The sequence below is a fragment of the Tetrao urogallus genome (assembly GCF_951394365.1).
Source record: "Tetrao urogallus genome assembly, chromosome: 8".
Classification (NCBI taxonomy): domain Eukaryota; kingdom Metazoa; phylum Chordata; class Aves; order Galliformes; family Phasianidae; genus Tetrao; species Tetrao urogallus.
Window position 1 is genome coordinate 25,839,732 of NC_136821.1, and position 27,468 is coordinate 25,867,199.

The 27,468-nt window shown below is 36.5% G+C and overlaps 1 protein-coding gene across 2 annotated transcripts; it reads left to right on the top strand.

Annotated features, from left to right (window-relative positions):
- Positions 1–561: 561 nt before the first annotated feature.
- HYCC2 (hyccin PI4KA lipid kinase complex subunit 2) lies at positions 562–25,797 on the top strand (the record flags this gene model as incomplete). Of its 2 annotated transcripts, XM_079538913.1 has the most annotated exons (11): positions 562–700; positions 1,634–1,735; positions 6,554–6,733; positions 9,062–9,142; positions 10,080–10,195; positions 11,053–11,148; positions 13,737–13,853; positions 14,521–14,608; positions 18,935–19,094; positions 20,313–20,480; positions 25,193–25,797. In XM_079538913.1, the coding sequence occupies exons 1-11, from the start codon at positions 650–652 to the stop codon at positions 25,795–25,797; spliced, it is 1,764 nt and encodes a 587-aa protein (XP_079395039.1). In that variant the 5' UTR covers positions 562–649. The 2 variants fall into 2 exon arrangements, with proteins under 2 accessions (XP_079395039.1, XP_079395040.1); XM_079538914.1 differs by lacking the exon at positions 20,313–20,480.
- Positions 25,798–27,468: the final 1,671 nt, after the last annotated feature.

Below are 27,468 nucleotides of genomic sequence, written 5' to 3' on the forward strand. Positions count from 1 at the left end.
AAATGTACTACAGTGTTCAAAAAAACTGAAACAAACAGAAAACCCTGCTAGCTCATAGACACGTACACAATATAGTTCTCTTCTTCTGTAACAGAGTGGTTATGTCAGACCCAAATCTTTCCTTTTCATCAGAACGTTAAGGTCTATGTATGCCACGTAAAAATCTAAGATCTAATCAGTAATCTAAAGGAGCTGGGAGAACTCTTTATTATTTAACTGGGATTGCCAAATAAATCACCCAGCACGGTATGCTGGAAGGGGACTGTGTGTGCAGAGAGAGTAACATCATCTTTGTTACACTTCATTTTTCTTTATCTGCTCTGTTTGCTGCTTGTTAGGTCTGTACATTTTAGCCCGAAGCACCAAGTCCCTCTTTTTCCTTCTCCTTTGTTATCGTGCAGTAGTTTAAAAGAAGAATCTGAAGACAACAGTTTTTTGTTGTTGTTTGAAAACGGGACCAGTTGTCAGGAGTGCCACTTTTCATCTTGTTAGATACTATATAAATCTTTTGGGAATTTATTAATAGACTTTCATTGGGTTAGGATTTTACAGAACCAAATTTTTCTACCAGAACTCCTCCTTACTTTCTTTTCTTTTTTTTCCTCTCTTTTTCTTGTAAAGGTAAGGGAGAAGATACAGACGTGAGAAAATGCTGGGATCAGAACGGGGTGTGGTGGAAGAATGGCTGTCGGAGTTCAAGGTGCGCTGAGAGGAATGATAGCTGTACCGTTGGTAACATTTTCAATGTGATTACTTCATCTTTCAAGCTCTTATAATTAGTGACACGTGCAAAGGTCTATGTAAATTAGTCAACTGGTACCTCATATACAATGCATAGTCCCAATAGCAATTCTTTTTTTTTTTTTAATTGTATCATACAACCAAACATAGCCTGTTGTAACAATGGCATTTTTAAGGTGTATCTTATTGTGTAAATCAAGTTAACAGAATGTAGCTGATAGATGGATAATGCTACCTGCATTCCCGATTGAGCAACTTCTTTAATTTTCCTTTAAAATACCAAAGAAAATGTTTGGCTGCTTATTCGATTAGACTACATAAAATGAGTTGTTTTATCAAGAAGAATCTGAAGTATTTTTAAGCTGTTTTGCTTGTTTATATTTATGGTGGATGAAACAGCAGATAATGCGTAAGCAGACAGATGGGATTTCATGATTGATAGAATATTAATCTATTATTTAAATTAATAATAATTCCTCTAATCACTGATATCTAAAAATTCATTACATAGTGTTATTAGGAACTTGTTGAGGAGCCAGAGATACAAAATGTACAGACATAATTCAGTGGTGGAACTTCAGGGTATAGTTGACTAATCAAGTCTTTGGAAAGGTCCCATTAGATAAGGCATATTGAGAAAACAAAGTGTCTTCATTTCAAGTTGGATCAAATAATTTTACGAAAGATGCATCTGAAACTGCTTTTGAAGGTAACTCTGAATGTTGCTATGTTGCCTCCAAATGCAGTTTATATGCAGCAAAACTGGTACTGAATGAACTAGATAACAAGTCCTAAAATTTACTCAACTTCAGGAATTGGGATTAGGATGAATGCATTTGTACTTGTGAACACTGATTTATCAGAGTAACTTTTTATAATTATTACTATTTAGGCATTACCTGAAACACAAATTTCCAGCTATGCAGCTACGTTGCACCGAAAAAAACCACTGGTACCAGCTCTTTATAAAGTCATTCAAGACCCGAATAATGAGGTAAGAGACTTAAAAAAAAAAAACAACAACAACAAAAAAAGCCCCAACATTTGTTTGCAGTTGTATTGCTTCCACCTCTATAACTAAATGTAGAGAAGTTGGAGAGGAAGAATGTCCTTTCTGATGTGGTCTGACAGGGGTACTATCCCTCTTATTATTCTCTTCAATTTTGACATTCGCTTCAGTGCTTTTCTGATAAGGCACAACCTCATCTTCTCCCCAGAATACAGTTTCTACTGTCTGCTCAATTTTTCCTGTCACATCTGACAGTTGCAGTTGACTTCGAGTTGCTTCTTTGGAAAAAAAGCTCCTTTCAGGTGCAACAGAGTAGGACTTACAGTGAGAACCTGATAAGTCTGATGTGCATCTTACCTGGTGGCTCATTACGGTGGAGGAAAGAATTGGTGTATAACTCACTATATGCAGTTAAAATAAGCAGACTTTTGCTTATACTAGTATGATGTTTGTGAAATTTGTTTTAACTACTATAAACAAGTGCAGGAAAAGGACCCCAAAACATAAATATATATGATTTAAAAATTAGCTTACCCCTGTCTATAACTAATTTTGCAAATAATGCTAAAGCTGTGCTTTCCACTCCAATGGCTTTTATTATGATCATTTCTGGAAAAGTGTTTGAAATATGCCTTCTAAATGAACTAAGGAAGTGTACTGCTCTGCAGTGTGAACTGTTTCAGTTAGAATGCTTCAAAATATTTGATTTATCATCTGTGATCTCTTGTATATTTATAGATTTAATGGCAAGCATGCACACTAAGGAAGCTTTTTATTTTCCTAAATGCAGCTCAGCTGCTTTCAGAAGCTGGATGCTTGATTGAGCTTAGAGGAGATTACATAATTCTCATGCAAAAAGAGCCCCACTTCCTATGTGTCCATTTCTGTGTTACAAACCACTTGCGTCCTGACGTTTTTCTTTGTACTGAAGCTACTGTTACTCTCTGATCTGTAGCCACCACTGCTACTGTTACTTTTGAGCATAGATGCACTTCTGTGTGTTGGTAGACTTCAGAGTATGTAAGTGCTGTCCTTTGCTCTGAGAATAAGCATTTGGTTTACTTTTTATGATACAAAGAACCAGATTTGTCAAAAGAGCATGTTCTTAAGGGTCTGAGAGTGATTTTAAGTTACTGCACATGGATGCTTTCTAATTCTACTCTTTGGAGCTGCTCGTGCTGTTTAACAGGGCCTGATTCTGATCTCAAGTATTAGATGCATGATCCTAAATTTGAGACGAACTTCAAGTTCTGGTTGTTAAGGTTGTAAGGTTGTTAAGTATGTATTTCTGAACTTAGATATAAGGGGTGTAACCACGCAGAAACCTCTCACAAAAGTATAAAATAAATTACTTTGTGTAATTCAATATATTCTCAATATTTTGCTTTAAGTGAGATTTTTTTTTTTCAAGTGCCTTATGGGGTTCTGGTGTTTTTTGTTTTTGTTTTTTCTTTTTTTTTATTTTTTATTTTAGAAAGGTAACTGATTGCTTATGAAGCAAAAGCTTGTGTTGTAAACCACTACTAAAACTTTTAAAAGGGAGGTTACTGTTTGGGGCAAATACTAATTTTGCCAAAATCAGTACTGTCTTGGTAAGACTAGGGCTGTTGATTTAGTATGAAACCAGCATGTTTAAGAACCAAACCAAGCAACTAAGGTGTTTTTCTTGTTTGCCACCTGTCTACCAATTTCAGAGCTAACAATTGAAGGCAAGCAAACTGTCAAGTTAAATACAACTGTTATTTGTACTTGTTAGGAAATTCCTTGAGTTTCTTAATATGATAAAGATAACGGCTGGAACAGAAGGTTAGATAGAGATGTGTGTGATTTTTTTTTTTTTATTTTTTTTTATTTTTTTTGCTCGTGAGGGGCTTGTTTAACTGAGTAGTGTATTTTTATTTTATTTTTTGCTTAATATTTGCTTTCTAAGATAAAGTAGTTTTGAAGTACTGTTACTTTCATATAGTTTCTTAATTTTTTAAATTGGTTTATAGTTATAGAAATGTTTTATAAATCTTAAATCAATGTAGTAATGAAATCTAAATACTGACTGTTCATGTGTGGCTATTTCAGTTTAACCTGGAAAGCTCAGCCTTGAAATGAGATGATGACCTTTGCAATGCCAAGCATTTTCCAGACATAGTGCTTTTCAAATAATAACTGATTACATTAATTGTCTTATACTTAAGCCTAAAATAAGCGTGTTATTTTTTGTTGCGCATTAATTAATCTGAAAAGCAAGCATTTCCAGTCTTTGTCGTGCATTTTATACTGAGTTTTGAACTTTAAGATATGGCAATGACTCTTTAAGATGTGACAACCTCGTAAAACAGGCCAAATGTGAAAGCAAACAGTCAGCTTCCTTAAAACATGACTAATGTGCGTCTCCCTGAGGTGCAAAAATGAGATCTGCAAATCACCTATTGTATTTATGTTAGTAAAAATACTGGTTTTGTTTGTTATGCTAATTGCTCTCTGTGCCAATAGGAGAGCTCTTCTAATGGAAGCTTTAGGTTTGCCAGAAGAGAGAGATGATTCTAAAAGACTTTTTAGCTTGTTTAGCTATTCTACTCGGTTTACTTTTAATATTGTACAGAAAGATCTTCTGGAATTGAAGAAGTTTATGCCTGTTTGTTTATACGTTCATTACTGGTGATAAATGTTCCATTTCCTCTGTTTATCCAATGTCTTCTGAACATTGGACTAGGAGAATTTGCTGAAAACAGCTTGCTGCAGTTGTTAACTCTTTTGCACAATTAATGTCACAGTGATGAGATATGAAGAGTATTTACAGGCTTGCAGTACCACTGACTGGATGTTCCTGTATCTCTCTAGGCAGTACAATCTAAATTAAAACTAATTCTACAAAACTTCCATTTGAAGGGCAGTAGAATTATCTCAGTAACTAAGTAGAATTAACTCTGGTCAAGTCTGGTCTGACTTCAGCTAAAATAAATTATTCTTTTCCACTGTTTTTAATGAGATTTGGATTAGACTGACTAATTTCAAATAGGAAACAGCTTTGGGCTACTGTCATCTCCAATCTAATACAAGTACTATTAGTAGCAATGCTACTGTATATGTATCTAGTTTCTGATAATGTTTGTTTAGCTCATCTTGTACCTGTTATCTCCTCACAGATGCATTTGTATTTCTTATTTCCTTAGAGATTCCTCTTTTATTTTTAACACCAGCTTCCTGTTTGTGTTTTCTTTTAAAGTAAACATAAACGTGTTTGGTGATCTCTGAATTATTTACTAACCTCTCTTTTTTGTTTGCTTGAGTGTCTAAACAGTGCTAGACTTTTCATAAAATGAGAATACAGTTCAGTCTCTAAGGACCAAAGCATCTACTGCAACAAATGTTTTTAATAATTAGTGTTACTTATAGATAGCATTTGCACTGAGTAAATATTAGGACAGTTTACTTGTAAGTCATTGAAACATAAGGTGCTATGCACTTGTGAAACGTTAGAGTAAGTACACTAAATAAACTGATTTATACTTACTAAGAATGCTTGGGCTTTTTCTGCCAAAATGGTTGCAGTAGAAGGTTTATATTTTCATTGGATTCTAAATTTAAAAAAAAAAATGTAGTATTGAGGTATTTTACATTCATAGCTAATAAAAATCTACGTGCTTCAGACTACTGAACTTTGCTGTCAGCAGTTTTAGTGTCAGCTTTCTTCCTTCCCCCGTTGATGGAGTCTGCCTTTGTTTCTGCTGTAAAAACAGGCTTTTAGCTTAGAGCATCTAGGCTGTCCATCAGAAGCCTTGTTACACAAGGTGCTTGCACCAAGCCTAGCATAAGAAGAGATTTGACTGTTAGCAAAGTTTTATTTTGCACAGATGTGATATTATGACTTACGTAATCAGTGGTGTAATTAGCCTGCTTCATTGGCCAGGGTACTGTGTGTTAGAAATGGAACTGTGTTCACCTTTTCTTGGGGATTGTAAAATTGGTACTCTCTTAAAGCAGCTATCTCAATAGAAATTCTGTCAGAACTTATGCTGTCTGTGGTGTACTGGAGTAAAATATTGAAGTCAAATAGGTATATGTTAATTTTTATAGTCGTATAGATTTATGGCATTGTATGTTTATCCAAAATTCAAGTAGAAAGGTCTCTCCCTTTCCTCTGCTGGTAGCAAGGGACTCGTTAAAAGGGTTTTAGGAGATAGTTCACAACAAGCCAGAGAAGCTCTTCTTCATCCAACACAGCTGAGCAGTGATGGTTAATTCTACATGAAATTCTGGGTGCTAAGATCCTGATGACTAGACAAATTATTGTGTTGCTTGTATCATATTGGGCAAATACGTACTTGTTGGGCTTGAGACTAAAAAGGAGTAGGTAAGAAATTAATTTGTGCTCCTATCAATAGACTTGTCTTCAGCAGCTTCTACTGATCTTCACCTTTTTCTACTTTTCTAAACAACGTAACAGCACTGTTGAACTTCTGTGTTCCATGTAGTTCAAGCCATTAATCTGTCACATATCTTAAATTAGTATCTGAATACAAATCTCATACTGGCAGTCCTAGAAGACAGTATTCTTAAAGAGCAAGATGGTTGTTTAGTAAGGCCACATTTCCCAGTTCTGTACACCAGTTCCACTCAAGTCCATGCTTATAGACCTCCTTAAAATGAACACAAATACTGTTTTGGTTCATTCATTTACTTGACATTGAGGGATGTCATCTTTACTGACTACAGTGGCTGCATTGTATAGCCTATATGTTTGATATTGAGTTCTCTTTCATTAGGGAAGCCCAAGAGTAATTCATTACCATTTCTGTCTTTTCACAGCTCCTGGAGCCTGTTTGCCACCAGCTCTTTGAACTGTATCGTAGTTCTGAGGTTCGGCTGAAGAGATTCACACTGCAGTTTTTGCCAGAACTGATCTGGGTGTATCTGCGTCTTACTGCCAGCAGGGATAGGCAAAGTAATGGTTGCATTGAAGCACTGCTGCTTGGCATTTACAACTTGGTAAGTGAGGTGAGGGGGGTTGGCTGAGGAAAGCTTTGATCTGAAGTTTTGCATTGCTGACTGGTAGGAATAAATTATTAGAACAACGTGTATATATGAAATTATAATATGACTGCATGAAAGCATATTTAGAAAAAAAGTGTATTGTGGTGAAGGTTTAGTAAAAGCACTTTTGCGGAAATATTTGTTATTGATTGTAAAACCACTTGGAGCAAACATTTTAACTCGAAAGGATCGTTTTGTATGTTTTCTTAGAGTTGGGTAATTGTGTGCACAAGATGATGAAGTAGCCCTCTTTAATGTTAAAACATACAACTTTTACACGCGTATCACTATGTGATTGGTCAGTCTTCCTGTACCACTCTCTCTTCCCTCTGAATAGTTTGTTTTTTAATGGCAGTTTGAAGCTAAAGCTACTGAGCATGTTAGTGTTTAGATGCATGTGTGCTTCTGAGGCGCTGTGTTGAGTGGAACTGTGATTTTAAGAGTAAGTGAAAAAAACTGTAGACGATTGGGTTTGGCTGTTGGAGTTAACAGTTGTTTGTTCTATCCTTTCTCTTAAACCCTTTTCCTGAAAATTTTTCTTCTTGTATTAAGAGGTTGTTTGACAAATTTAGCAATAAGGCGAAGAAAGGCATTCCTTGATAGGAGTTTCCATATTATGTAACTATAAAGCATATAATACCAAAGTATTGTCCTTCACTCTACGTATTTTAATGAACTTCTTCCTTTAACTGTTTTTGCTGTAGCTATGATGAGGCTGATGAGACACTGTGATTCTCTAAAAATTTAAGAAAATAAATAAAAAAAATTTCTGCTATTTGTCTAGATCACCTCTAACATATTTATGCTGATAGAAATGAAGAGGGTACTACTTGCTGATTTTTGGTATTGTTTGCTAGGTTGAATATTTATCTTTGGCATTAATTTTCTCATAGGAGTCCTATTAGTGTTTCCTTTGAAACTCGTGATTCTTGTTCTTTAGGGATGCTAAAGAAAGAGACCTCAAAATGGACAATAACTAGCTCCATTTCTTTCTTTGGTTCTGTTGATATTTTTTACTACAAGAGTGAAGTTATTTTCTCAATCTTTGGAAGGACAACAATAGATTTTTTTGCATTCTGTTAAATTCCATCAGTTATCTTCCCTTTCTGACCATTAAAGCACATTCATACATTTAAGTACTGTGCTACCTTGGACTAGGATTTCATATAAACCTGGTTGGTTCAAGTTATTGCTTAAAAAATTACAGTACAAAATGGAAAGGCATGTGTCATGGTTTTATCTCTAGATCTGTGTCTGTGATGAGGACAGTGAACCCCACAAGCCCACTCACCCTAAAGGGGGAAGGGAAAGGAATGAAAGAGGGGAGGGGGGAGGGGGGAAGCAAAAAACAGCAGAAACAATCTGAGCAGGAAAACAAACTTAGTTTACTAATCACAGTAGTAAAGTATAGTATAGTGGGCAAGATGTCCAGCGAGTGCTCAGAGCTGAGGCAGGCAAAAAGAGGGAAAGTCTTGTGAGTTGCAGTCAGTTTTATCTTCCTCACCAACCAGAAAATGGAAATGGGATAGTTAAGTCTTCTGGGATCTGTAGATTGCTCTTCTCTTCCGAGGCTGGAGCTGCAGTGTTAAAGAATTAACTCTGCATGGTGTTCTGATACTGGCTGCAGATTGTAAAACCCACCGCAGCATGATTTTAGACTGCTTTCTGGTACGTTCCTGTGTAATTGCTTTTAGTTTATTGGCTTTAAAAACTGCTGGTTTTGCTTATGTAGTAACTATCCTGTCAACTATAAAATCTAATTGGTTTGAAAGTCTTTTGAGAAAACACTGTGTATTTCTTACTGATAGAATTCCTGAGTCTTCACCAGTCTCCTTGATTTCACCTTTTTTCTGTACTACATTTATTTTGAAGTACTGCCCTTTGGCAGCAAGTGACTCATCAGCCCTCATGCATCTGTATATTTAGGTTTCAAGTTTAGCGTTGCTTCGCTATGCAGTTCTGCTATACCTAAATGCCGTAATGTAATGGGCTAGAGAAGCTTTCACTTCTTGGTTTTGAACAAAGCCAGAAAGATCAAGGAGCCAATGATTTTTTTTTTTCTAAGCGCAGTCAATGATGAAGGTCTTTCCCATCAGGTCTTCTCAGATCAGAGCGTCTAACTTCTTACTTTCTAAATACATACTAGAAATTCTGTTAGTTTTCCAGATCCTGTCTTAGTTCTGTTGTGTTTTTTCGTTGTTTTCTTTTTTGGTGAATTTTTTTCATTGTTGTTTGTTTTTTATTTGCTGTCCTGTTGTTTATTTTTATTTGTTTTAAATTCAGGAAATTGCTGACAAAGATGGAAACAACAAAGTTTTATCTTTCACCATCCCTTCGTTATCTAAACCCTCGATATATCATGAGGTAAGAGAGCTGGTATGGTAAATTAGACTTGGGTCTATCAGAGCAATGAGAACTGCATCCATTTAAAGCAACAGGCTATTTTGGTGCATCCTGTTTTCAATATTCCTTTCTTGGAGCAATTGGTGTAATCTAAATCAGTAACAACAATAGAAATATAGATGTTGTAAAATGATTGCTGACAGTGCCCATTTTATATAGAGATGAGTTATGTTAGTTATGTTGTAGTTGCAAATGGGTTGCCGCTTAAGTAATAGGATAAAAGTAATCGATTTCCTTTTGTAACTCCTCGTGAACACAAGTTGAACTTCAGATTCATTTTTCTTTCTCTATAGTTGCTGTACGAAAGGCCTGTGCAATTAGAACAAACCTACTTTAGATGAATATGCAACAATCAAAATTGAAAATGATTTTCATTTGCTTTCTATGATAACGAAATCATGTCATGTTTTTAGGTTTTGTAATTGTTTTCATTTTTTAAAGACAACTGTATATTTTGACTTGGATGATTGTCACACGTGGCATCCTGGTTGCCAGATTGGAGAAAAATAGATTTGATGGGTGGACCACTCACAGGTTAAGGGATTGGCTGGATGGCTGCACTCAGAAAGTCGTGGTCAGTGGCTCAGTGTCTAAGTGGAGATGGATGATGAGGGGCATTCCTCAGGGATTGGTGCTGAGACTGGTGTTATCTGACATTTTTGTAGGTGACGTGGACATTGGGATCGAGTGCACCCTCAGCAAATTTGCAGATGACACCAAGCTGAATGGTGCAGTTGGCGCCCTAGAGGCCTATAGCAGCAGGGGGTTGGAACCAGATGATCTTAACAGTCTCTTTCAACCCAAACCATTCTATGATATTATTACTAGGAATTTCAATGCTTTTGCAGACCTTTTACTTCTGATTTGTTTTCTCCTCCCTCCCACTCTGTACTTCCAGCCCTCTACTATTGGATCCATGGCTTTAACTGAAGGAGCTCTCTGTCAGCATGATCTCATCAGAGTAGTTTACAGTGATCTTCATCCTCAAAGAGAAACCTTCACAGCACAGAACAGGTAGGTTGGATGCATTGTAATGTTTGCGGTGCTTCACTAAACGGTCAAAAAGTCATTAAACGTTAAGACCAAATAGATTGTGGTCAGTCCTTTCTGTGCTTGGAAGTAAAGAGAGAGTGCAAATCAGTAAACAGTAAAATATCAGTAAACAGAATATTTTTGGTTTTGCTTCCATCTTTGTGTGTTACTGGTTCATTTAGATGAGAATGACTTTTCTGTCATCTCTGTGTCTGTCAGAAATATCTTTTGAGTTCATGCCTGTCAACTCAAATTTTACTGGAAGCGTAACAAAAGTCTGGTATTGCCTTTACCACAGGAAAGAAAGGGATGGAGCCAAGTGCATAGAAAGAAGTGAGGATGAAAAACCTTGGGAGGGAGGTTTCCTGGTTCTGCTGCATGAGGGCATGTAGACTGGGACTCTACTCATTATTAGTAACTGTAGCCAGCCTTTTTAGTGAAGGCTGGCTGAAGAGCAGATTCTGAACTGGTTCTAGTGACTCTCAGCTTTACATGTGTTTAAAAGTAGCTCTAGGAAACCTAAAAAAAAAAAAAAAAAAATTAAAAAATGTTGCAGGCTTGTCCAGCTCTGTAGCAACCTGGACAGATTTTATGGCATGTCATTTCCTCGATAATTCCTGCATATGCTAATGGTTTTCAGTAATACTTTAAAGTGAACCTTTAGTATCCTGTTTCAAGTTAATGAGTTATAGTGGAAGAGGGTTTGGGGATTTGTGTGTTTATTTATGACGCTTTTTCCTTTGAGGTGACTTTCAAACTGAGTTGTAGGAATTTTTTAAACTTTGGGTGGAATATTAAGAATTTAAACCATGCAAGATCTTGATCTTGTCTCTTTTCAGGTTTGAGGTGCTGAGCTTTCTCATGCTGTGCTACAATTCTGCTATTGTCTATATGCCTGCCTCTTCTTACCAATCACTTTGTAGGATGGGTTCCAGGTGAGACGCTTGCCTTTGAAAGTCTTTCAGGGTACATCTAGATTTCTAAATATTCATCCATCAGAAAAGAGTAAATGAACCTGTTATATGCTTTAAGTTATTAAATGCAACATTTGGTCACTTCTGCAACTTAATTGAAAATTTGATGCTATGCTTGGATTATCTTACTCCTGCGTTGGATTTTGTTCCGCTTATTTAACCTTTTGTTATCTGGAGGGGAAAAAAAAATGGGGCAAAATTTTCTGAACCTAATCAGATTGATCTTTACTTATTGAATTTACATATCATTCAGGCACTTTTCAGTATGGCTAGATTCAAAATATTGTGAGGGTTACCTTTAGTTTCTTCTGCTTCCAAATATTGACCCTCTTGTTCCTCGGGATAGTTTATATGAAGTGCTAGTACAGTGTTCCATGCTTTAGGTATGTATTTTGTTTTGTTTTGTCCTCCTCAGTAATGATACCTTCTATTTTCTAGAGAATTCAGTACTGTGATTTAAAGTACATCCCTTATATAATCTTCTGCTTAAACAGTCTTAAAAGCATCTGGTTGGCAAAGATCCCTGCTTTATGCTCTGAAAAATCTGAAGTATTTCTGATATTTCCATCTGCCAGTTTCTATCAGCAATTTTGTTTGAAATGAAGTCAGTTCACTCCAATATCCAAACAGACGGAGCTCTTTAAAAATGTTTAATTTAGCTTTTTTTCTGCAACGCAATACTGCCATGAAAGAAATTAATTACATGCAATCCAGTTACATAACTATAAAGGATCAGATGAGCTTCTGACAAATGTGTATTCTGTACTAACACGCATTCAGGTAGGATGATAGGCTGTTTCTCTCATCACATTCATTATGGGAACCAGACACTTCTCAGTGTGCTTCCATCATTTTCATTTGAGGTATAACTATGCTGGATTTAACAAATATGCTGAATTTGCCTTTGAGAATTAGGTCTACTCTTCAGTTAGAGAGGAGAGAAACAACGTAGGAATTGTTTTGTTTTGTTTTTTTTTTTTTGAAACAATGCAGCAACAGTAATAATTTGGGTGTAGCAAACTATGTCCAACAATAAGGTTATTTTATTATGAACTGAGTGAAAGTTACATGTTTTTGTCTTGTGTTATGACATCTTGGTGTGTAATATGCGTAGTACAACAACATTGTTTCAACTTTAATTATAAATTGCTGTCATTTTCCTTAACCTTCTAAATTTAACTTTCCACAACTGTTTTCTTTCAGTTAAAACAAGCAATGACATTGCTCACTTGAGCACATGTTAATGGAACTGTACAGTAAACTCCATTCTGAGTATTACAGTCACTAGTTTTGTAGTAGTTTATAATCTAAGTCATGGACAATTACAGCAGAAATCATTTTGTTCCACAAAGAGTGGAGTGATCTTGAAAAGGAAGCATCCTGGATCCTCCTTGTGTACAGTATGCAAGCTTTACCTTGTGGTTTCTTCTCAAAGCTTTTGTGCTCCTGGTCTGCAGCGCAACCTAAAAAGCCATTATTATACTGACTTGGGTCTGTGTACCTTGCCCTGTTGGAAAGACTGGACTATACGTAGTCAGCAGATAATTCCTACTATGGTACTGTCTGCTTTCCAGGATGAACTTGGACCACAGTTTTTGTTACTGAGGCAACAGGTCGTATTACAAAACAGTGGATTGCATGGGTTTCAGTTTGAAGCTGATAGCTGGGAGACCTTTTAAATAATAGCTTTCATTATTTGTCATTTTCTGATAAGAACATTAACAGTGAGATACTTCTTTGTTTTGTGGTTTTGTTTTTCTCTTAAAGGCTTTGGATTGTTTTCTTTTCTTTTGGTGGCTAATTGATAATTTCATTCCTTTTCTCTGTTTTGCTTAGTGTCAGTATGTGCTCATGGAGTCCATGCAATAATCTTCCCAGTTTTAAAGGAGAAAACTAATGTACGCAGTACTGGATTACTAGATTAGAGAAACAGGCAATACATTTACATTGACTGTATTAATATCCATGCATTGTTTCTATATGTTCTACATATGTCAGAACGTCAGAGTTCTGAATAAATGTATCTGGTGTGTTGTTTTTTTTAACAGCAGAGTCAATGCAGTTGTGACAAGGCAGGCCCTTTGTCAAGGGCCGTAACTGATTTTGGTTTTATTTGTAGTAAAACAGCAGCTGAAAGTAATTCTCAAGAACAAGGTATCTTTGTTAACCAATAGTGTACATAAAGTGGGAGATGGTACGTGTCTGTTCTATGCCACTGAAATGTTTCCTGTGTAGAAAATTGCGTTTGTTAACTGAATTTCTGGGAGAGTCTTGTGCTGGTATCTCAGCAGTTTTGCCACTCTAATTCTTTAGAGATTGATTATGATTTGAAGAAAACAGAATTAATGGCTTTATGGGAATTATCTCTGGATTATCAGCAAGTTATATGTCAAGGCACTGTTGTTAAACCACTTTAATGATTGGAAGAGCAACAGCGTAAGAATATTCTGTGTTGTGAGCTTATGTTTTGAAAAACAGGTTTTAAAATCATTTTTAGTTTGAAGTAATTGTGGGGTTAACATTGTGGTGCAATGGTATATTTTTTTCAGGCTGTGTGTGAGTGGATTTCCACGGCAGCATGAGAAACGCTGGAAAGAACACTGTGGTAGAGTGGTGTTAGACCCTGACTTCATGGTGCAGCTGCTCACAGGTGTCTATTATGCTATGTAAGTAGACTTTTTTTTTTTTGGTAATAGGAGTGACTGGTTTTACATGAGTTAAAATATCAATGCTTGTTGTTCTAAAAATTGGAATAAATGAATTTAACCCAATATGACACAAAGATCTAACTTGGTTAGCGTATTTCCTGTTACTCAGCCAACTGATAATTTGAAAATATCTTTGTCAGCACTGGAGTAGGTGGTGAAGGACCAGCACCAGGTACTGGAGAGAAGGAAGCTCTTGGCTTCATCTTTTCCTGAGTTTTTACTACCGTCAGATAACTGTTAACAAGCATGATGAGCTTGGATGCCAAGATAACCTGATGAAATGCAGTCCTCTTGAATGCCAGTAACTACTGAGGTAGCAAAAATCCATTTCTGATAAGAACTAAGTAAACCATGACCCCATTTTTCATTCTTTAAATTTGTCCTGATTATAGTGTCAGCTTTGTCTCACTTTGCTGTGACAGGGAGCATCTTTTTCCATTATACCAAAAAGAGTAATATAAGAGAAACTTACCTGTTTATATTACAAAATAGAGGACATTCTGGGTGTGTATGCAACTGATAAACATTCCACATAAAGAAAGAAAGAGCTGAATTTGGATAGGAAAAAAAAAAGCTAATCTGAGTTCCTAAGATACATAAGATAAATCTGTTTCTTTACATTTAGATACAATGGTCAATGGGATCTCGGCCAGGAGGTTTTGGAGGACATAATTTACAGAGCACAGCTTGAACTCTACTCACAACCTCTGTTGGTAAGAAAAAAATCCACTGAAATCTATGAACTTGATTATGAAGAATATGGAACTGTTTCTGAAATGGACTCTTAAGGCCTTTGTGGCCGTTTACTGCATTCCCAAATGCAAGTGGTCGTTAACAGCTGGTGTTTTCAACATAGTTATTTGCACCATGCTTTTTCTGCATGAATGTTGGGATCTCCTAGTACTTAATGATGCAGAAAGCTAGTATTTTCTAACGTAGTACAGTTGGATCAAATGTTTGTTGTTTTGGCACCAGCTACTGATGACTTCTTCAAAAAAGCTTAACTGAATGATTATGTGTTGCAGGACAAAGATTGTAAAAAGGTGTATTTTCTGCATCTAGACCTTCAGAAGACTTTAGAGTATGCTGTGTGGTTTAACTAATAATGCAATAGAAAAACAGCAACAGGGTAGAGCTGTAAAGGAGGAGGAGCTTTGTCTACACTCAGTGTCAGATTTTAATTAAGTTACACAAATCTTCATCTTCTTCAGTTGACCATCAATAGAGTGGTTTTCTTACAATCTTTTTGGTTTTTGGTTTTTTTTCCAGTTCCCATTAGAATCATTTAGGAAAAAAATCAATTTAGAATCAATTCAGGAAAAAAAAAAAAAAGAAATGGGGAAAGAGGTAAAACTGTGCAGGATACAGATGGAGGGTACAGACATAGGATAAGGAGGAATGGAAGATTTTTATTTTGTGTGAAATGTAGGAGCAAGGCTCAAAATAAGAAGGAATGTTAATGAAAATAAAGTAAGTAGAATAGAACATTATCTCCATTTCTCTGAATTGTGGCCAGAAACCTTCGGTGCTCTTCTGAAATAACAAAAGTAAATTTAATTACTTTTACGTAACTGAAGGGAAAAAAAAATTGATTGGGAAAAGTTTTTTTCTGTGTCAATCTGACATCACTCTCTCCTCCAATAAATTAAGTAAAATTATTCTCTTGGTGAATTAATATTGGCTACAAAACTTATCTACAGGCTTTCTGAGAGTCCTGCATTTTAAATGGTTGGCATCCATTGAATTATTATAATAGCTGGTTCCTTTTCAAAATGACTCACTGCTCCATCAGATTGAAGGTTTTAAATTAAATATTGAACCTGCAGAAATAGACCACCTTATCAAAATACAACATTGAAAAGTGGTGTGGGAGGATCTGGAACGTAATTCAATTGATGATAGGACAATTTTCAGTCCTGATTATTCATTTTTAATCATTTTGTCTTTTCGGATGACTTAAGAGTCTTCTAGAATGTCTGTTTTGTCAACATTCATTTTGCTGCTCCAACCTATTGTTTGATGCTGTCATCACTGATTTTTTTTTTTTTTTTTTTTTTTTTTTCTTCCCCTCTCCCCCCCATTTTCTAATTGTCAGTTTTTCACACATGTATCCTTGACTTGTTTCACAGCTTGTTTCACAGCAGTTATTGAAAAGCACCTTTCAAGAAATCAGCAGATTCTTGAAAAGATAACCTTCGTATCTTTGGCCTCACACTGTATATTCGAACCACCAGACCTTTTCAAAGGTTGAAGTCCTTTCACCTAGTTGCAGTTTCCAGGAGATGTAAATAATTTAGCAAATAAAACTGTATTTTTTAAACACTTCAAACTACTGCACCAAATAAAATATCATCTGTGCATCTAGTTTGATCAAGTTCAAGTCTCTGCTTACAATTGCCTAGCAGTAGCAAATTCTTTGAAATCCATTTAATATTTAGGTGATCTTCCATAGTAGGATTCTTTTTATATCTTTGTATACAGGCTGTTTGTTTAATTATGGATATACTGATCAGTCATCATAATGATGAGACATACCACACCTTTTAGTGCAGGATTAGTAATACCTCTTGGTATTAAGAACAGTAAAGGCAAAGGGTTTTTTTTCCATCTTCCTTCTCTTTTGGTTTCCCATCTGATGGAGAAGGAATGTGTTTTATTCCTTCTGGTTGTTTGGATTATTTCCAGGTTTTACTGTTGCTTAATTTTATTTTCATATGGTTCTCCTTGATCCCCACAAGTACAATTTGTGCTGCTAAAAAGGGCCAGTTGTTAATATGCTCCACAAGAAAAAGTGCTGTGTCACTTTCTGGTCCTACTGCAAAAGCCTTTTACTACTAATTTTCAGATTTTAATCCTGTGTACTGAGGAAGGGTACATATTCAAAAGAGGCTGGAACTCTAGCAGAGTAGAGGATTGGAAGGCAAACCACTATGTAATTGAGCTTGATGTGCACTGAGTCAGCACAGCAGAAATGAGCTTCAAAGTCTCTAATGAGATCAAGGATATGAGCACAGTGAGGTTTAAAGATGCCAGCATGAAAGAAGGACTACATACGAATAAAAGAGCAATTTGCAAACAAGCAATGAATCTGAGAGAATTAAGTAGCAAAGGCCATATCAGAAGTGGACAAGTGGTAGAATGATGAAGAGTATTTTCTGTAATGGTGCCAAGAATCTTTAGGCTACTTTGAAGTCAGACACAAACTCAGCAGAGGTGTTTCGTGTGGATTTAAAAAGAAGCTGGAGAAGTTGAGGATCAGCTATGTGGCAGCTGCTGTAGCTTCCTAAGAAGTGAAGAGTCTTAGAGTTAGTTAACATCTTGTCATCTCTGACTTTACTGTTTGAATGAGTTTCATGTCCTCACATGGCTGCTGGATGGCTTGTGTATTAGAATTTGTAGGAAAGTTTTATTTTGTTGTGATACTACTAAATGCTTATAATTCATGTAAATTATATGGCATAGTAGATGCACTGATATATTTATTTTTTATTAAGCATTATTTGAGATCTTCACAGGACAGATCATATACGAACGTAGTTCTGCTGAATCATGTTCTAGTGGTTTAGTAAATCTCTTCTTGCTTGTGTTTTGGTAAATACTAATCAAAGACAACTTCATTAAGTAAGCAGATTTATTGCACATGGGCTTGCAAAGTTTTAGGGAATTAATAGAACATCTCTTACATTTATGACACCTCTGGCAACCTCAGAATATCAAGACAACTCGGGTGAAATTTAAATCTTAATTCTTTTATTATGTAGAGAGGAGTGTATGAAAATGTTACTTCCAGCATAAAACTAGGAGATGCTGGATTGCATCTGTAGATGCTATAGAATATTGCTACAATTCCATCAGCTAAGCACAAGGTTTTATAGAATTAAAAAGAAAAAAGTTTGTCTCTGTGCTGTAGAACAGAAAAACAAAATGGTTGAAGGTGGAGGGGGATATGTGTGCCTTGCTAGAAAAGTAGAAAAAGTGGAGTAATTTCCAAACTGTGTATTCTAAAGCAGATCTGTATTTCATATGAGTCGACAGAACTGTCACCTTGTAGTTGTATCATAAAGAGTTTAAATGCCCACTGTCCTGGGTTAACAGGTAGGCTGCATATATTTAAGACTTGCAGAGCACATATATTTGAGATGTTTCTCTTCATACAGTGCATTCTGATCTCTGAAGTTGCACCACTACAAAATTATTTTATTTTTTAAATTTTGTTTTCTAATTCAAGGGAATATTCATTAGGAGAAAATGTACTTTTCATAGTGATGACTATATGCTGTAATGGGAACTACCTAAATTACTGTAAGAACAATTGATAAGTAAGATTTTATAGTGATTAACTAGATACATTTTCCATGCTTATTTTATTTTTTTTGTCTAGTTATCTGTGGCCTCCTTAGTTTACTTATTCATCTTCATTAGGTAAGGACTAAGAGCCATGCGGGAGGTCAGATACTTGTGAAACAAGAGATAGACAAAAGAAGCTGTAATGTTAGGTTTAAAATGTTTGTTTATTGCTGGATGGCTGTATAAATTCAATAGGATTATGGAAAATCAAAGCAAATTCACTTTGATTTTTTTCTGAAGTTTTAAAACACTGTGCACGACAGCTTTATTTTTGCTAAATACTCTATATACTGTAGAGATCTATGGAGGTGGAAAGTGGAAATGGTCTTGTCTCCTATGTTGTTGTACCATTCTTGTCATAAAGCATGAACAGTTTTCTTGTTATCTTGCTTCCATTATGATGGAGAATTTATTGTGTAGATTGTTACCACTCTTAGTACAGATGTCAAATATAGAACAAAATGGCTTACATGGAAAAAGTAAGAATAGAGAAAATTGGGCTATAAATTTGGGTGGTCTTTTCAACTTAGTTAAAGGCTGTGAGTCTTGGGGATGGGACTGTCCATCTGGATGGGATCTGGCATAATAAACAGTTCTTGGTTGTTTCTCCATCTGGATCCAGCAAAGAGATTTAGTACTGCCATTAACGTGGTCAGTGGTGGTAGTAGTATAGCATTTTACTTTCATCTTAGGTTGCAAATGCCATGAAGAACTCACTGCCCTTTGATGCTCCTGATGCATCCCAAGAAGGCCAGAAGGTACTGAAAGTAGAAGTTACTCCAACAGTGCCGAGGATTTCTCGAACTGCCATTACAACAGCTTCTATCCGTCGTCACCGCTGGAGAAGAGAAGGTGAGCTTTCTTTTCCAACGGCAAGTACTGTAATGTTCTGTATTCATCACCATCACTGTTACCTGGCTTCTGAGTTTGAATGTTTGCAGAACAGTTGGTCATGGTTGTTTTGTTTTTTCCTTTTGAAAAATGATTCTCCATAACAATGTGTAGTATTTTACATCTTCAGAGCACTGCATGAACATGAACATTTGGAATGTTTGTTTTGTTTTTTTTGGAAAAAACATGAGGTATGTTTAAAGGAGAAAAAAAGAGAAAATTTAGAAAAAGGAAAAGGGGAAAAAAGAGAGTGGAAATTGTTTACTAAGGCTTTTTTCCCTCTATTATAACAGAACATAAAATTGTTGTGGCAGAGTTTAGTGTAGAATTTCAGTTATTTCTATGATGCACTCTGAAATTCAGTTGCTCTCTCATCAAAAATAGCTTAGGAAATGAGTATTGTTATTCAGACCTTGCTAGGGTTCCAGTTACCCACAGCCACTGAAGACAGTGGGAGATGGAAGAGTTGAACATCATACTCCTAGCATCATGTGGCCCAACTTATAGAGGGAATGTGTCATAAAGAAGTTGTGGGTAGCTTAAAATTATTCTGTTTTTCCTTATTCCTTAATGAATACTTATTTCACATGGAAGCATGCTGGACCATATGAAGAACGACAGTAAACATATAATAATGTTTTCCTTCATATGGTTAAATTTTTGTTGTAATTGTAGCAAAAATTGCTTTAAAATCATTTTGTCAAACTTAAAGTTTTTTCCTGCATGTGTGAAACACAACTTTAAAAAAGCTGCATAATGACTGAAGGCAAAATGTAGAATAACCTAAAAATAAACTGAGGTTACAAGAGTCTGAAAACAAGTATTACATTTTTCCTTTTTTTTTTTTTTTCTTTCCTATACCATGTGCCAAAACATTTAATGACCTCTGGTCCTCAGCTGACTCAGGATGTCCAGGACAAGAAGCAACTGTCTTCTATTTTCAGGACTTTGGGCCATGTTTGTCTTTACTGTAGCTGCCATTATATTCATTTTCTAGTCTCTGGTATGGAGTATAGCCCACCTGTCCCTTTCTGTGGATGTTCTCACAAACTTTTAACTAAGCATGAGTAGTGTTTCGTGTTTGTTCTATGTCCACATAAATTTTCTATTCTCCCTGCCTGGGTTGGAATGCCAAGAAAGGAACAGAAGAGCACTAAAATGTTATATGTTGAATCCCAGATGGCTTTGACTTCTCAAACGAGGCTGACTCAAGCATACCTGGCTCACCGATCCAACACGGCTCCACAGACCTAGGGATCAAACGTGAGCAAGAGGGGGAGGTGCTGATGCGCAGGACCCCTGAGCATGGCTTCCCGGAGCCCACCTTGGCAGCAGCCACAACAGAGGGTAGGACAGAGATGAGGAGGCAGAAGTCAGTGAGGCAATTGCTGGAGGAGGATCCCGGCTCCCTATCCCCAAGCAGAACTTCTTTCCATTCTAGTGTGTGTTTCCGCTATCCCAGGGTGTATTAGCTTCTCTTTGCAATACACGCATCCCCTATATACCTAACATCAGGTCAGATACTACCTTTTGTTATCACATGGGCTGGCCTGGGGCTTGCATCTGTGTGGTGAAAGGCTGCTTGGCATGGCAAGCAATAAAATAAAAATGACAAGAGTAATAGCCAAGAGCTTTGGGATTGCTTGGACACTTTCTATTACTGAGCATGTTTAATATTCAGAGGAAAAAATGCACCTGGTGAACATGAATCCAGTCCTGAAAAATAGATAGTATAGAGTATAAATGGATTTGGTTGGCAACAGCTTAGTTCCAGTAATGTCTTATTTTAAATTTTTAAGAACAAAGTAAGCCTATCTAAGACAGATTCACAACTATTAATGTTTATTTGATGGTCAGCCTTTAATTGAAGACTCAAAATCTTACAACTAGTGTAGCTGAATGATCTGACTGCTGTAAAAACAAGTACCAAAATGGAAAAACTTGTGTTTCTAAACACTTTAGAAACAATAATTGCTTCTTTATTCGGTTGAGCTGTCCACGCAAGTGCTGTAGGGCTTCATATTCCCACACTATAATCAGGAATAGCAGGCACAGTAGTTAGTAGAAATTTATTTTGCTTCAGTTCATCTGTTTATTTTGTCATCTTTATTCCATGAAAGGTATTGTTTTGAGCACTGATTTTGAAATGTGATTTCTCATCAGAAATGAGAATTAATTTCTTATAAATTTAGCTAAACATAATTTAAGTGTTTGCATATTTTAAAGCTCCAATCTGAACAGGCTTCTGGTATTTCCAAAATTTGTAAGCATAACAGCTGATAGTAAATGAGATTGATTTTTAGATTCTACATAGGCTTCAGATTTGTTCTTCTGGAAACAACCATCTAGAGAATTTGAAGATTTAATGTAGTGTCACCACAATCCTTATCAGAGTTGCTATCAAGCATGGGATTATAATCTATTCCTTGGTGCATAGTGGGTTTGAGCATGCTCAGTAAATGAGTATGGCCTTCTCCTAACTTCACTGGTTCACTCAATCTTATTCCTTTGCATGTGCATGACCTGAAGGATATGGAGAAGTCCTCAGATGCAGAGAACATTCTGGAAGAGATAGGAAACGGGAAAGAAGTTGAAAAAGATATGGCCTTCTAGTCTTAACTGTTTCCAGATGCTTTTGTCATTTGAGATGTTACTGGAGAAGTGATCATTCCACATGCTTCTGTTAAAGTTGGTTTAATATACTTCTTTAAATGTTGACAGTATAAAATTACATGCTTGGGCAATTGGAATTCTGCTAGTTAAGACTAACTAGGAAAAGGTACAGGAACGGAGTTTGGCTTGATTATCAGTATAGAATTGTTTGTGTATATATGGGTCTTTTATTGATACTTATTTCACAGAAAGTTTTGGTTAGTGAATATCCTCTCTAAGTTTTTTTAATATAAAAAAATATAATGAGAGACTGATTATTTTCAGTTGCTTTTCAACCTTCAGATGTGGAAAGGATAAATAGAATTAACGTTATTTTTAAAAAACAAAATCCTTTTCAGATCAGTGTTTTGACCCAATAATTACAAAAAGGCAGAAGACTTCAAAAATGACTCAGAAAATACCTTAAGAGGTATTCTGCTTCTGAGTGGTAGCAGCTGCCGCGCTGGACTATTTCCAGTCAGTAGAGAATGCTGTATCTGCATTTACAGAATTACATACTGATATTAATAATCTATTCTTTAGAGAAAGATTTATCCTGATCAGAAACAGTAGGAATCCCAAAGACATGCTATAGGGCAATTGATGTGATTTCTGTTAGGCTGGGCTGTCTTTCTTCTTCTGGCCTTATAGTTAAGAGTGCTTGGCTTTTGAAGTCTTGTTTTCCTTTCAAAATCATCTTATTGGTCTCTTGGTAAACAAACGAACAAATCCTTTGTGACTTCATCCTCTTTTACCTCCAAACACAGTGTGTAAAGAATGGAACATTTTTTGTTTGTTCCTGTGGACAACTTTTAGAGGAAAAATAGATGTACTGGGAAAAGATTACGTTTACGGAGTTATTTCAGTCCTACTGAGAACATCTGTAGCTATATGGATCTGACTAGAAAGTAATTCTCGTGCATGTTGTCTTCTCTATCTTCTTCATTTTTTAGCACTGCTGAGCTGCTTGGGCCTCTGTCTAGTTGCAGCATCGAAAAGCTTGCAACAACCCCTCTCAGTCTGGTCTTTAAATTTTGTGGATGAAACGACACTTCTTTTGTGTGACCCCTTTGCTTCACTGTCCCTGAATAGGAACCATATGCTTTAGTATTTTATTCCTCAGAAATGTTTTGACATGAGCTGTGAGGAAGCAGTAATGTTCTCATGCTAATAAAAAGCTTAGCAGTATTGTCTGGAGACAGCATTTCGCAAGTTACATGTCTTTTCTAAAATAAAAGGGATTGAGAGGGGTCTTCTGCTGCTATTACTGCTGCTTGTAACCAAACACGCTTTCATCCAGCTTTGCATGATTGTAAAGAAAGATTCACTTCGGTTTATTGAAATAATTATCTTTCTTTTAATAGGTTCCAGTCACATCATACTTTTCTTAGCATCTTTGTTTACGAGTGGGAATGTTGGGGTGGGGGAGGTGGGGGAGAGATGAGGTGAATGGTAAATAGAATTTCTTGCTGTGTAATGTAAGAAGATACTTGTATGTCTTGGTGAGAAGAAAAGGGTCTAGTTAGACTAAACAAGAAGTAAGAGTGTTTGTATTTTAAGTATGGATGCAGGAAGTTAAAGCATGTAAAGCATTCTTGATTTTAATGATAGCCTTTGAAGCCTAATTTTTTTCTAAGAAGGCCGGAGACTTTACCACTGAAGAAAGACTGCCGTAACATGAACTACAATATTTTTATGCTTCTTAAAAGGCTTAACAAATCAAGTTAGAACTATATAAAACAACAGAATAGTCTCACGTTGCATTGCTGAGAGAGGCCTGACCATGATCTGCTTTGGAGAAGGCTAAATGTTGTTTATAAGCTGATACACAATAATCATAATTCTGAGGCAAAACTTCCTAAAAAGTGAAAATAGGTTTAAAAGAAATTGAGTAATAAAACCTTCCTATAAAGTTCATTTTTGCTTTACATTTTGGAAAGGTGAAGTTGGATCAGGCTTATGTTTCTTCTATGCACGGGAAGCAATGCTGAATTAAGGCTTTCCGACTGGTTTGTTTGCCATAACGAAGTATTCTGCAGTGCTGTGCTACCAGTCAGTATGAAAGGAATGGGGTTCTACACAAATATTGTAATCTCTGAGATCTTTACCACCTCATTTCATGAAAGAAATTTAAACACATTTCCTTGGTGACACACTGAGCTGGACAAACTGCCAGTGTAGCAGTAAGTGGTTTTAGCTGTTAGAGAGGCTTTGCAGTTTTCTCACAAAAAAAAAAAAGTAAAAATTCAGACTTCACAGCTTTTATAAAGCAAAGCAAAATTCTTACAGCCTGAATGTCTTTTTTCTTTCTTTTTTTTTTTTTTTTTTCGTGTAACTGTAGTTAAACTTTATGGGATTTTCCCATTGAAACAAGATATCAAGCTCCATTTTCAATTTTGAAACTTAAATGCTGTTTAATACTGAAACAATAACTTGTTATAACTTGTTTCAAGTACATGGAGTTTAGAAAAAGGATTGGAATAAGATTTAAGAAAACAAGAAGTCTTCATGTGTAGCCCTAATCTATAATCTATAAACCCTGGGACTGAAAACAAGGATTTAAGAAAGAAGCTTGACAAGCTTTAAAATCCCATTCCAAAGCACAAAGCTTCTTGTACAACGTGAAATGTTTCAGATGTTAAATTATTATTATTATATTTTTCTCGAAAATCTTGATGCTGAGATTAAAGCAAATATGATGTGGAAGTACCTAAGTGGGTTTGCTGGAAATGCAGGGAGGATTGAGCTCTCAGAGAACTAGGAATTAGGTTACTCTCCAGCAGAAGCCATAGTCACATTGTTTGAAGAGCTGGCTACATACAACAGAAGCCTTTTGCCTCTTGTTGGAGCATTGTTGCTGGCCGAGGAAGTAACCTAATTATGAAGCTTACCAAACACATGCCAGAAAAGTTCTTGAACTTGCTCAGATCTTGCCTCAAACTAGGACAAAATAGTCTAAAAGCCTTTTTCTTTCTCTTTTTTAAAAATAAATGGTGATAATAACAATACCCACATATAGTAGGAGGATGGGTATTATTAGCTGCGGACAAAACAAATTAGCCATTGGGCAAGGCCTAATTCTTCTGTGTTGATAGACATAGTTTTTGATATTATCTGGATAAAAGTAATCTGATAAAAGTAATGCGGAGGAAGAGCAAATCAAGTTCAGTTATCAGATGTCAGTTTATTGTCAGATTCCACTATTCTGCTGTATTTAACAAGAAGGTTATTGGCAGATAATCAGGAATTTTTAAGCAGGTGGAAAACAGGTGAATCAGCAAATGAGGCTTTGTTTTGGTGGTCTGTGTGCATCTCTGTATTCATGTAACTTGAATGCTTATTGTGTGTTCTGATTGGTTTGGGTTGTTTTTTTTTTTTTTTTTGGTTGTTCCTTTTTTCATTAATAGATACTGAAGGTGTAAATGGAAGAGAGGAATCTGTGAACCTTAATGATGCTGATGAAGGATTTTCATCAGGAGCATCTCTCAGCAGCCAGCCAGTTGGGACCAAACCTCAATCATCTGTATCCCAGAAGGGCAGCTTAAGAAAAACAGCAAGTGGACGTTCTGCTAAGGATAAAGAAACCTCTTCTGCAGCAAAATCCAATGACAGCCCTCGAGATTCAGTAGCTCGGAAGCAGTACGTGCACCAATCCACTGACGTTGGTGCAGATATAATTGAGATGACACCTACTAAGAAACACCTCAGCCTGCCTGCTGGGCAAGTGGTGCCAAAAGCCAACAGTTTGAGTTTGATCAGGACTGCCAGTGCTTCCTCCAGTAAATCGTTCGACTATGTGAATGGTAGTCAAGCAGGCTCCAGTGTTGGAGTTGGTACAGAGGGTGTTACCAACCTAGCAGCTGGCAACACCAATCGGTTTTCAACTATCAGCCTACAGGAGGACCGGCTAGGCCATGCTGGGGAAGGTAAAGATCTTCTTCCTCCAGGAGCTCCCCTAACCAAACAGTCTCGATCTCCAAGTTTCAATATGCAGCTGATATCCCAGGTGTAACATTTAATTCCCTTTGTTAGGACTCCCTCTTTGCCCTAGGCAAGTTCATTCTTAGGCAGAACAAGAACCATCATCCTGCAGTGTGAAAATACTGACTGTTGTGATCTTGTTTGATTTGGTTTAGCTATCATACTGTATTCCTGAAACAGCAATAATTCTTCCTTCACCTTCATTCTGCCCCCTTGTAAACATGGTTGTGAAGCAGTATATAATGTACTGTATGCCTTTTTCCATGCCTTCCTTTCTCCTTGGGTGATGTGCAATCCATCGTAGGCTGATCAGTCCCATTTCAACACTGTGAGACTGGAGACACCGTTGGAAATGGTGAATGTGATCCCTATGAGATGATGCTTTGGCTTTGTTAAGAAATAGAAACGGGTTTGTTTTCTCGGTGTACAGTACTGCAAAGACTACTGGATCATGACTTTTCTTTCTCAGAACCAGGAGTGCCTCAGAGATTCTAATGTGACTTTGGACCTCTCTGAGTCTGTGCAATCAATTCTGGGGAGGGAATTGTCATTGCTGCTCCTGGCTGCTTGCAGCACTTTCATTAAAATGAGGGTAGTTTTTTCTTGCCTGCCCCTAGTCTCTCATCCCAGAAGCTTTTGATGTTCAGCAACTGAGACCTTATTACCAAGTTGTTTTCCTTCAAAGAGAGGATTGTAAGTAGATAATGTAGGTTACAATGCACTTCTGATGGCATTGTAGCCATGTGTAATGTTATATGTCTTCCCCTCCAGGACACAGGGTCATTCTGCATGTAGACTAAAATTTAAACAAGACCACGCTGTTAAAGAAATTGGATTTGTAAGTGGGAGGGAAACACTATGTTCCAAGGAACTAATGGCTAGCTCTGCTCCATTTTTGTTATGGGTGGTGGTGTTGTTTGTTGTTGTTCTTGTGAGGTGGTGATCACTGAGTTGAAAGGTGTATTTGGGTGAAAGAGTATTTCTCAGGCTGCTTTCTATAGTATCATGGATGTTAGACATCCCCACCCCTTTCAGCTTCTTCCTCAGTGTCCCTAAAGTCAGTCATGGAATCATTTTGAGAATCTTGCAGTCCAAACAGACCATCCTCTTAAGGGACTGTCTCAGGGATAGAGACATATATATATATTTTTTTTTTGCTAGAAACACAGAAGCTTTAATGTGAAATGCTTTTCTAGAAACACCATTTACACAAAGGGGTACTGACAGTCCTATTTTTTCCCCAGAAGGATCACAGTTCATTGCCTTGGTATTTATCACCTACTACGTTTTTCATCGTTATTTCAGTGGATAGACCCCTACTCTAGAAAATGCAGAACTCATGCCATTGAGCCAAGCCTTGAATGTATATGACTGGTGTGAATGGTGGGCACTGGCTGGTACTTATGCTAGAGAACGTTGCTTAGAAGCACACTTCTGATTGTGTAGGAAAATGTTTGTCATCCTATCTCTCTCTCTGTCCTATTGCTAGAGAGAAAAGGAGAAAGTTCATCCTGTATTCTTAAGTAATGTATGATATCCTGGAAGTTTACAAATTGTAAATCCACAGAAAAGAGTTATGATCTTCATGTGAGCACTTTGGTTTCATTGTCACTGTGAAGAGTAAACATAAGCTGTTAGACATAGCGGGTTATCTTTGAATGACAGAGAATTTTTAAGAAATTCAGGACAATAACATGGTGTT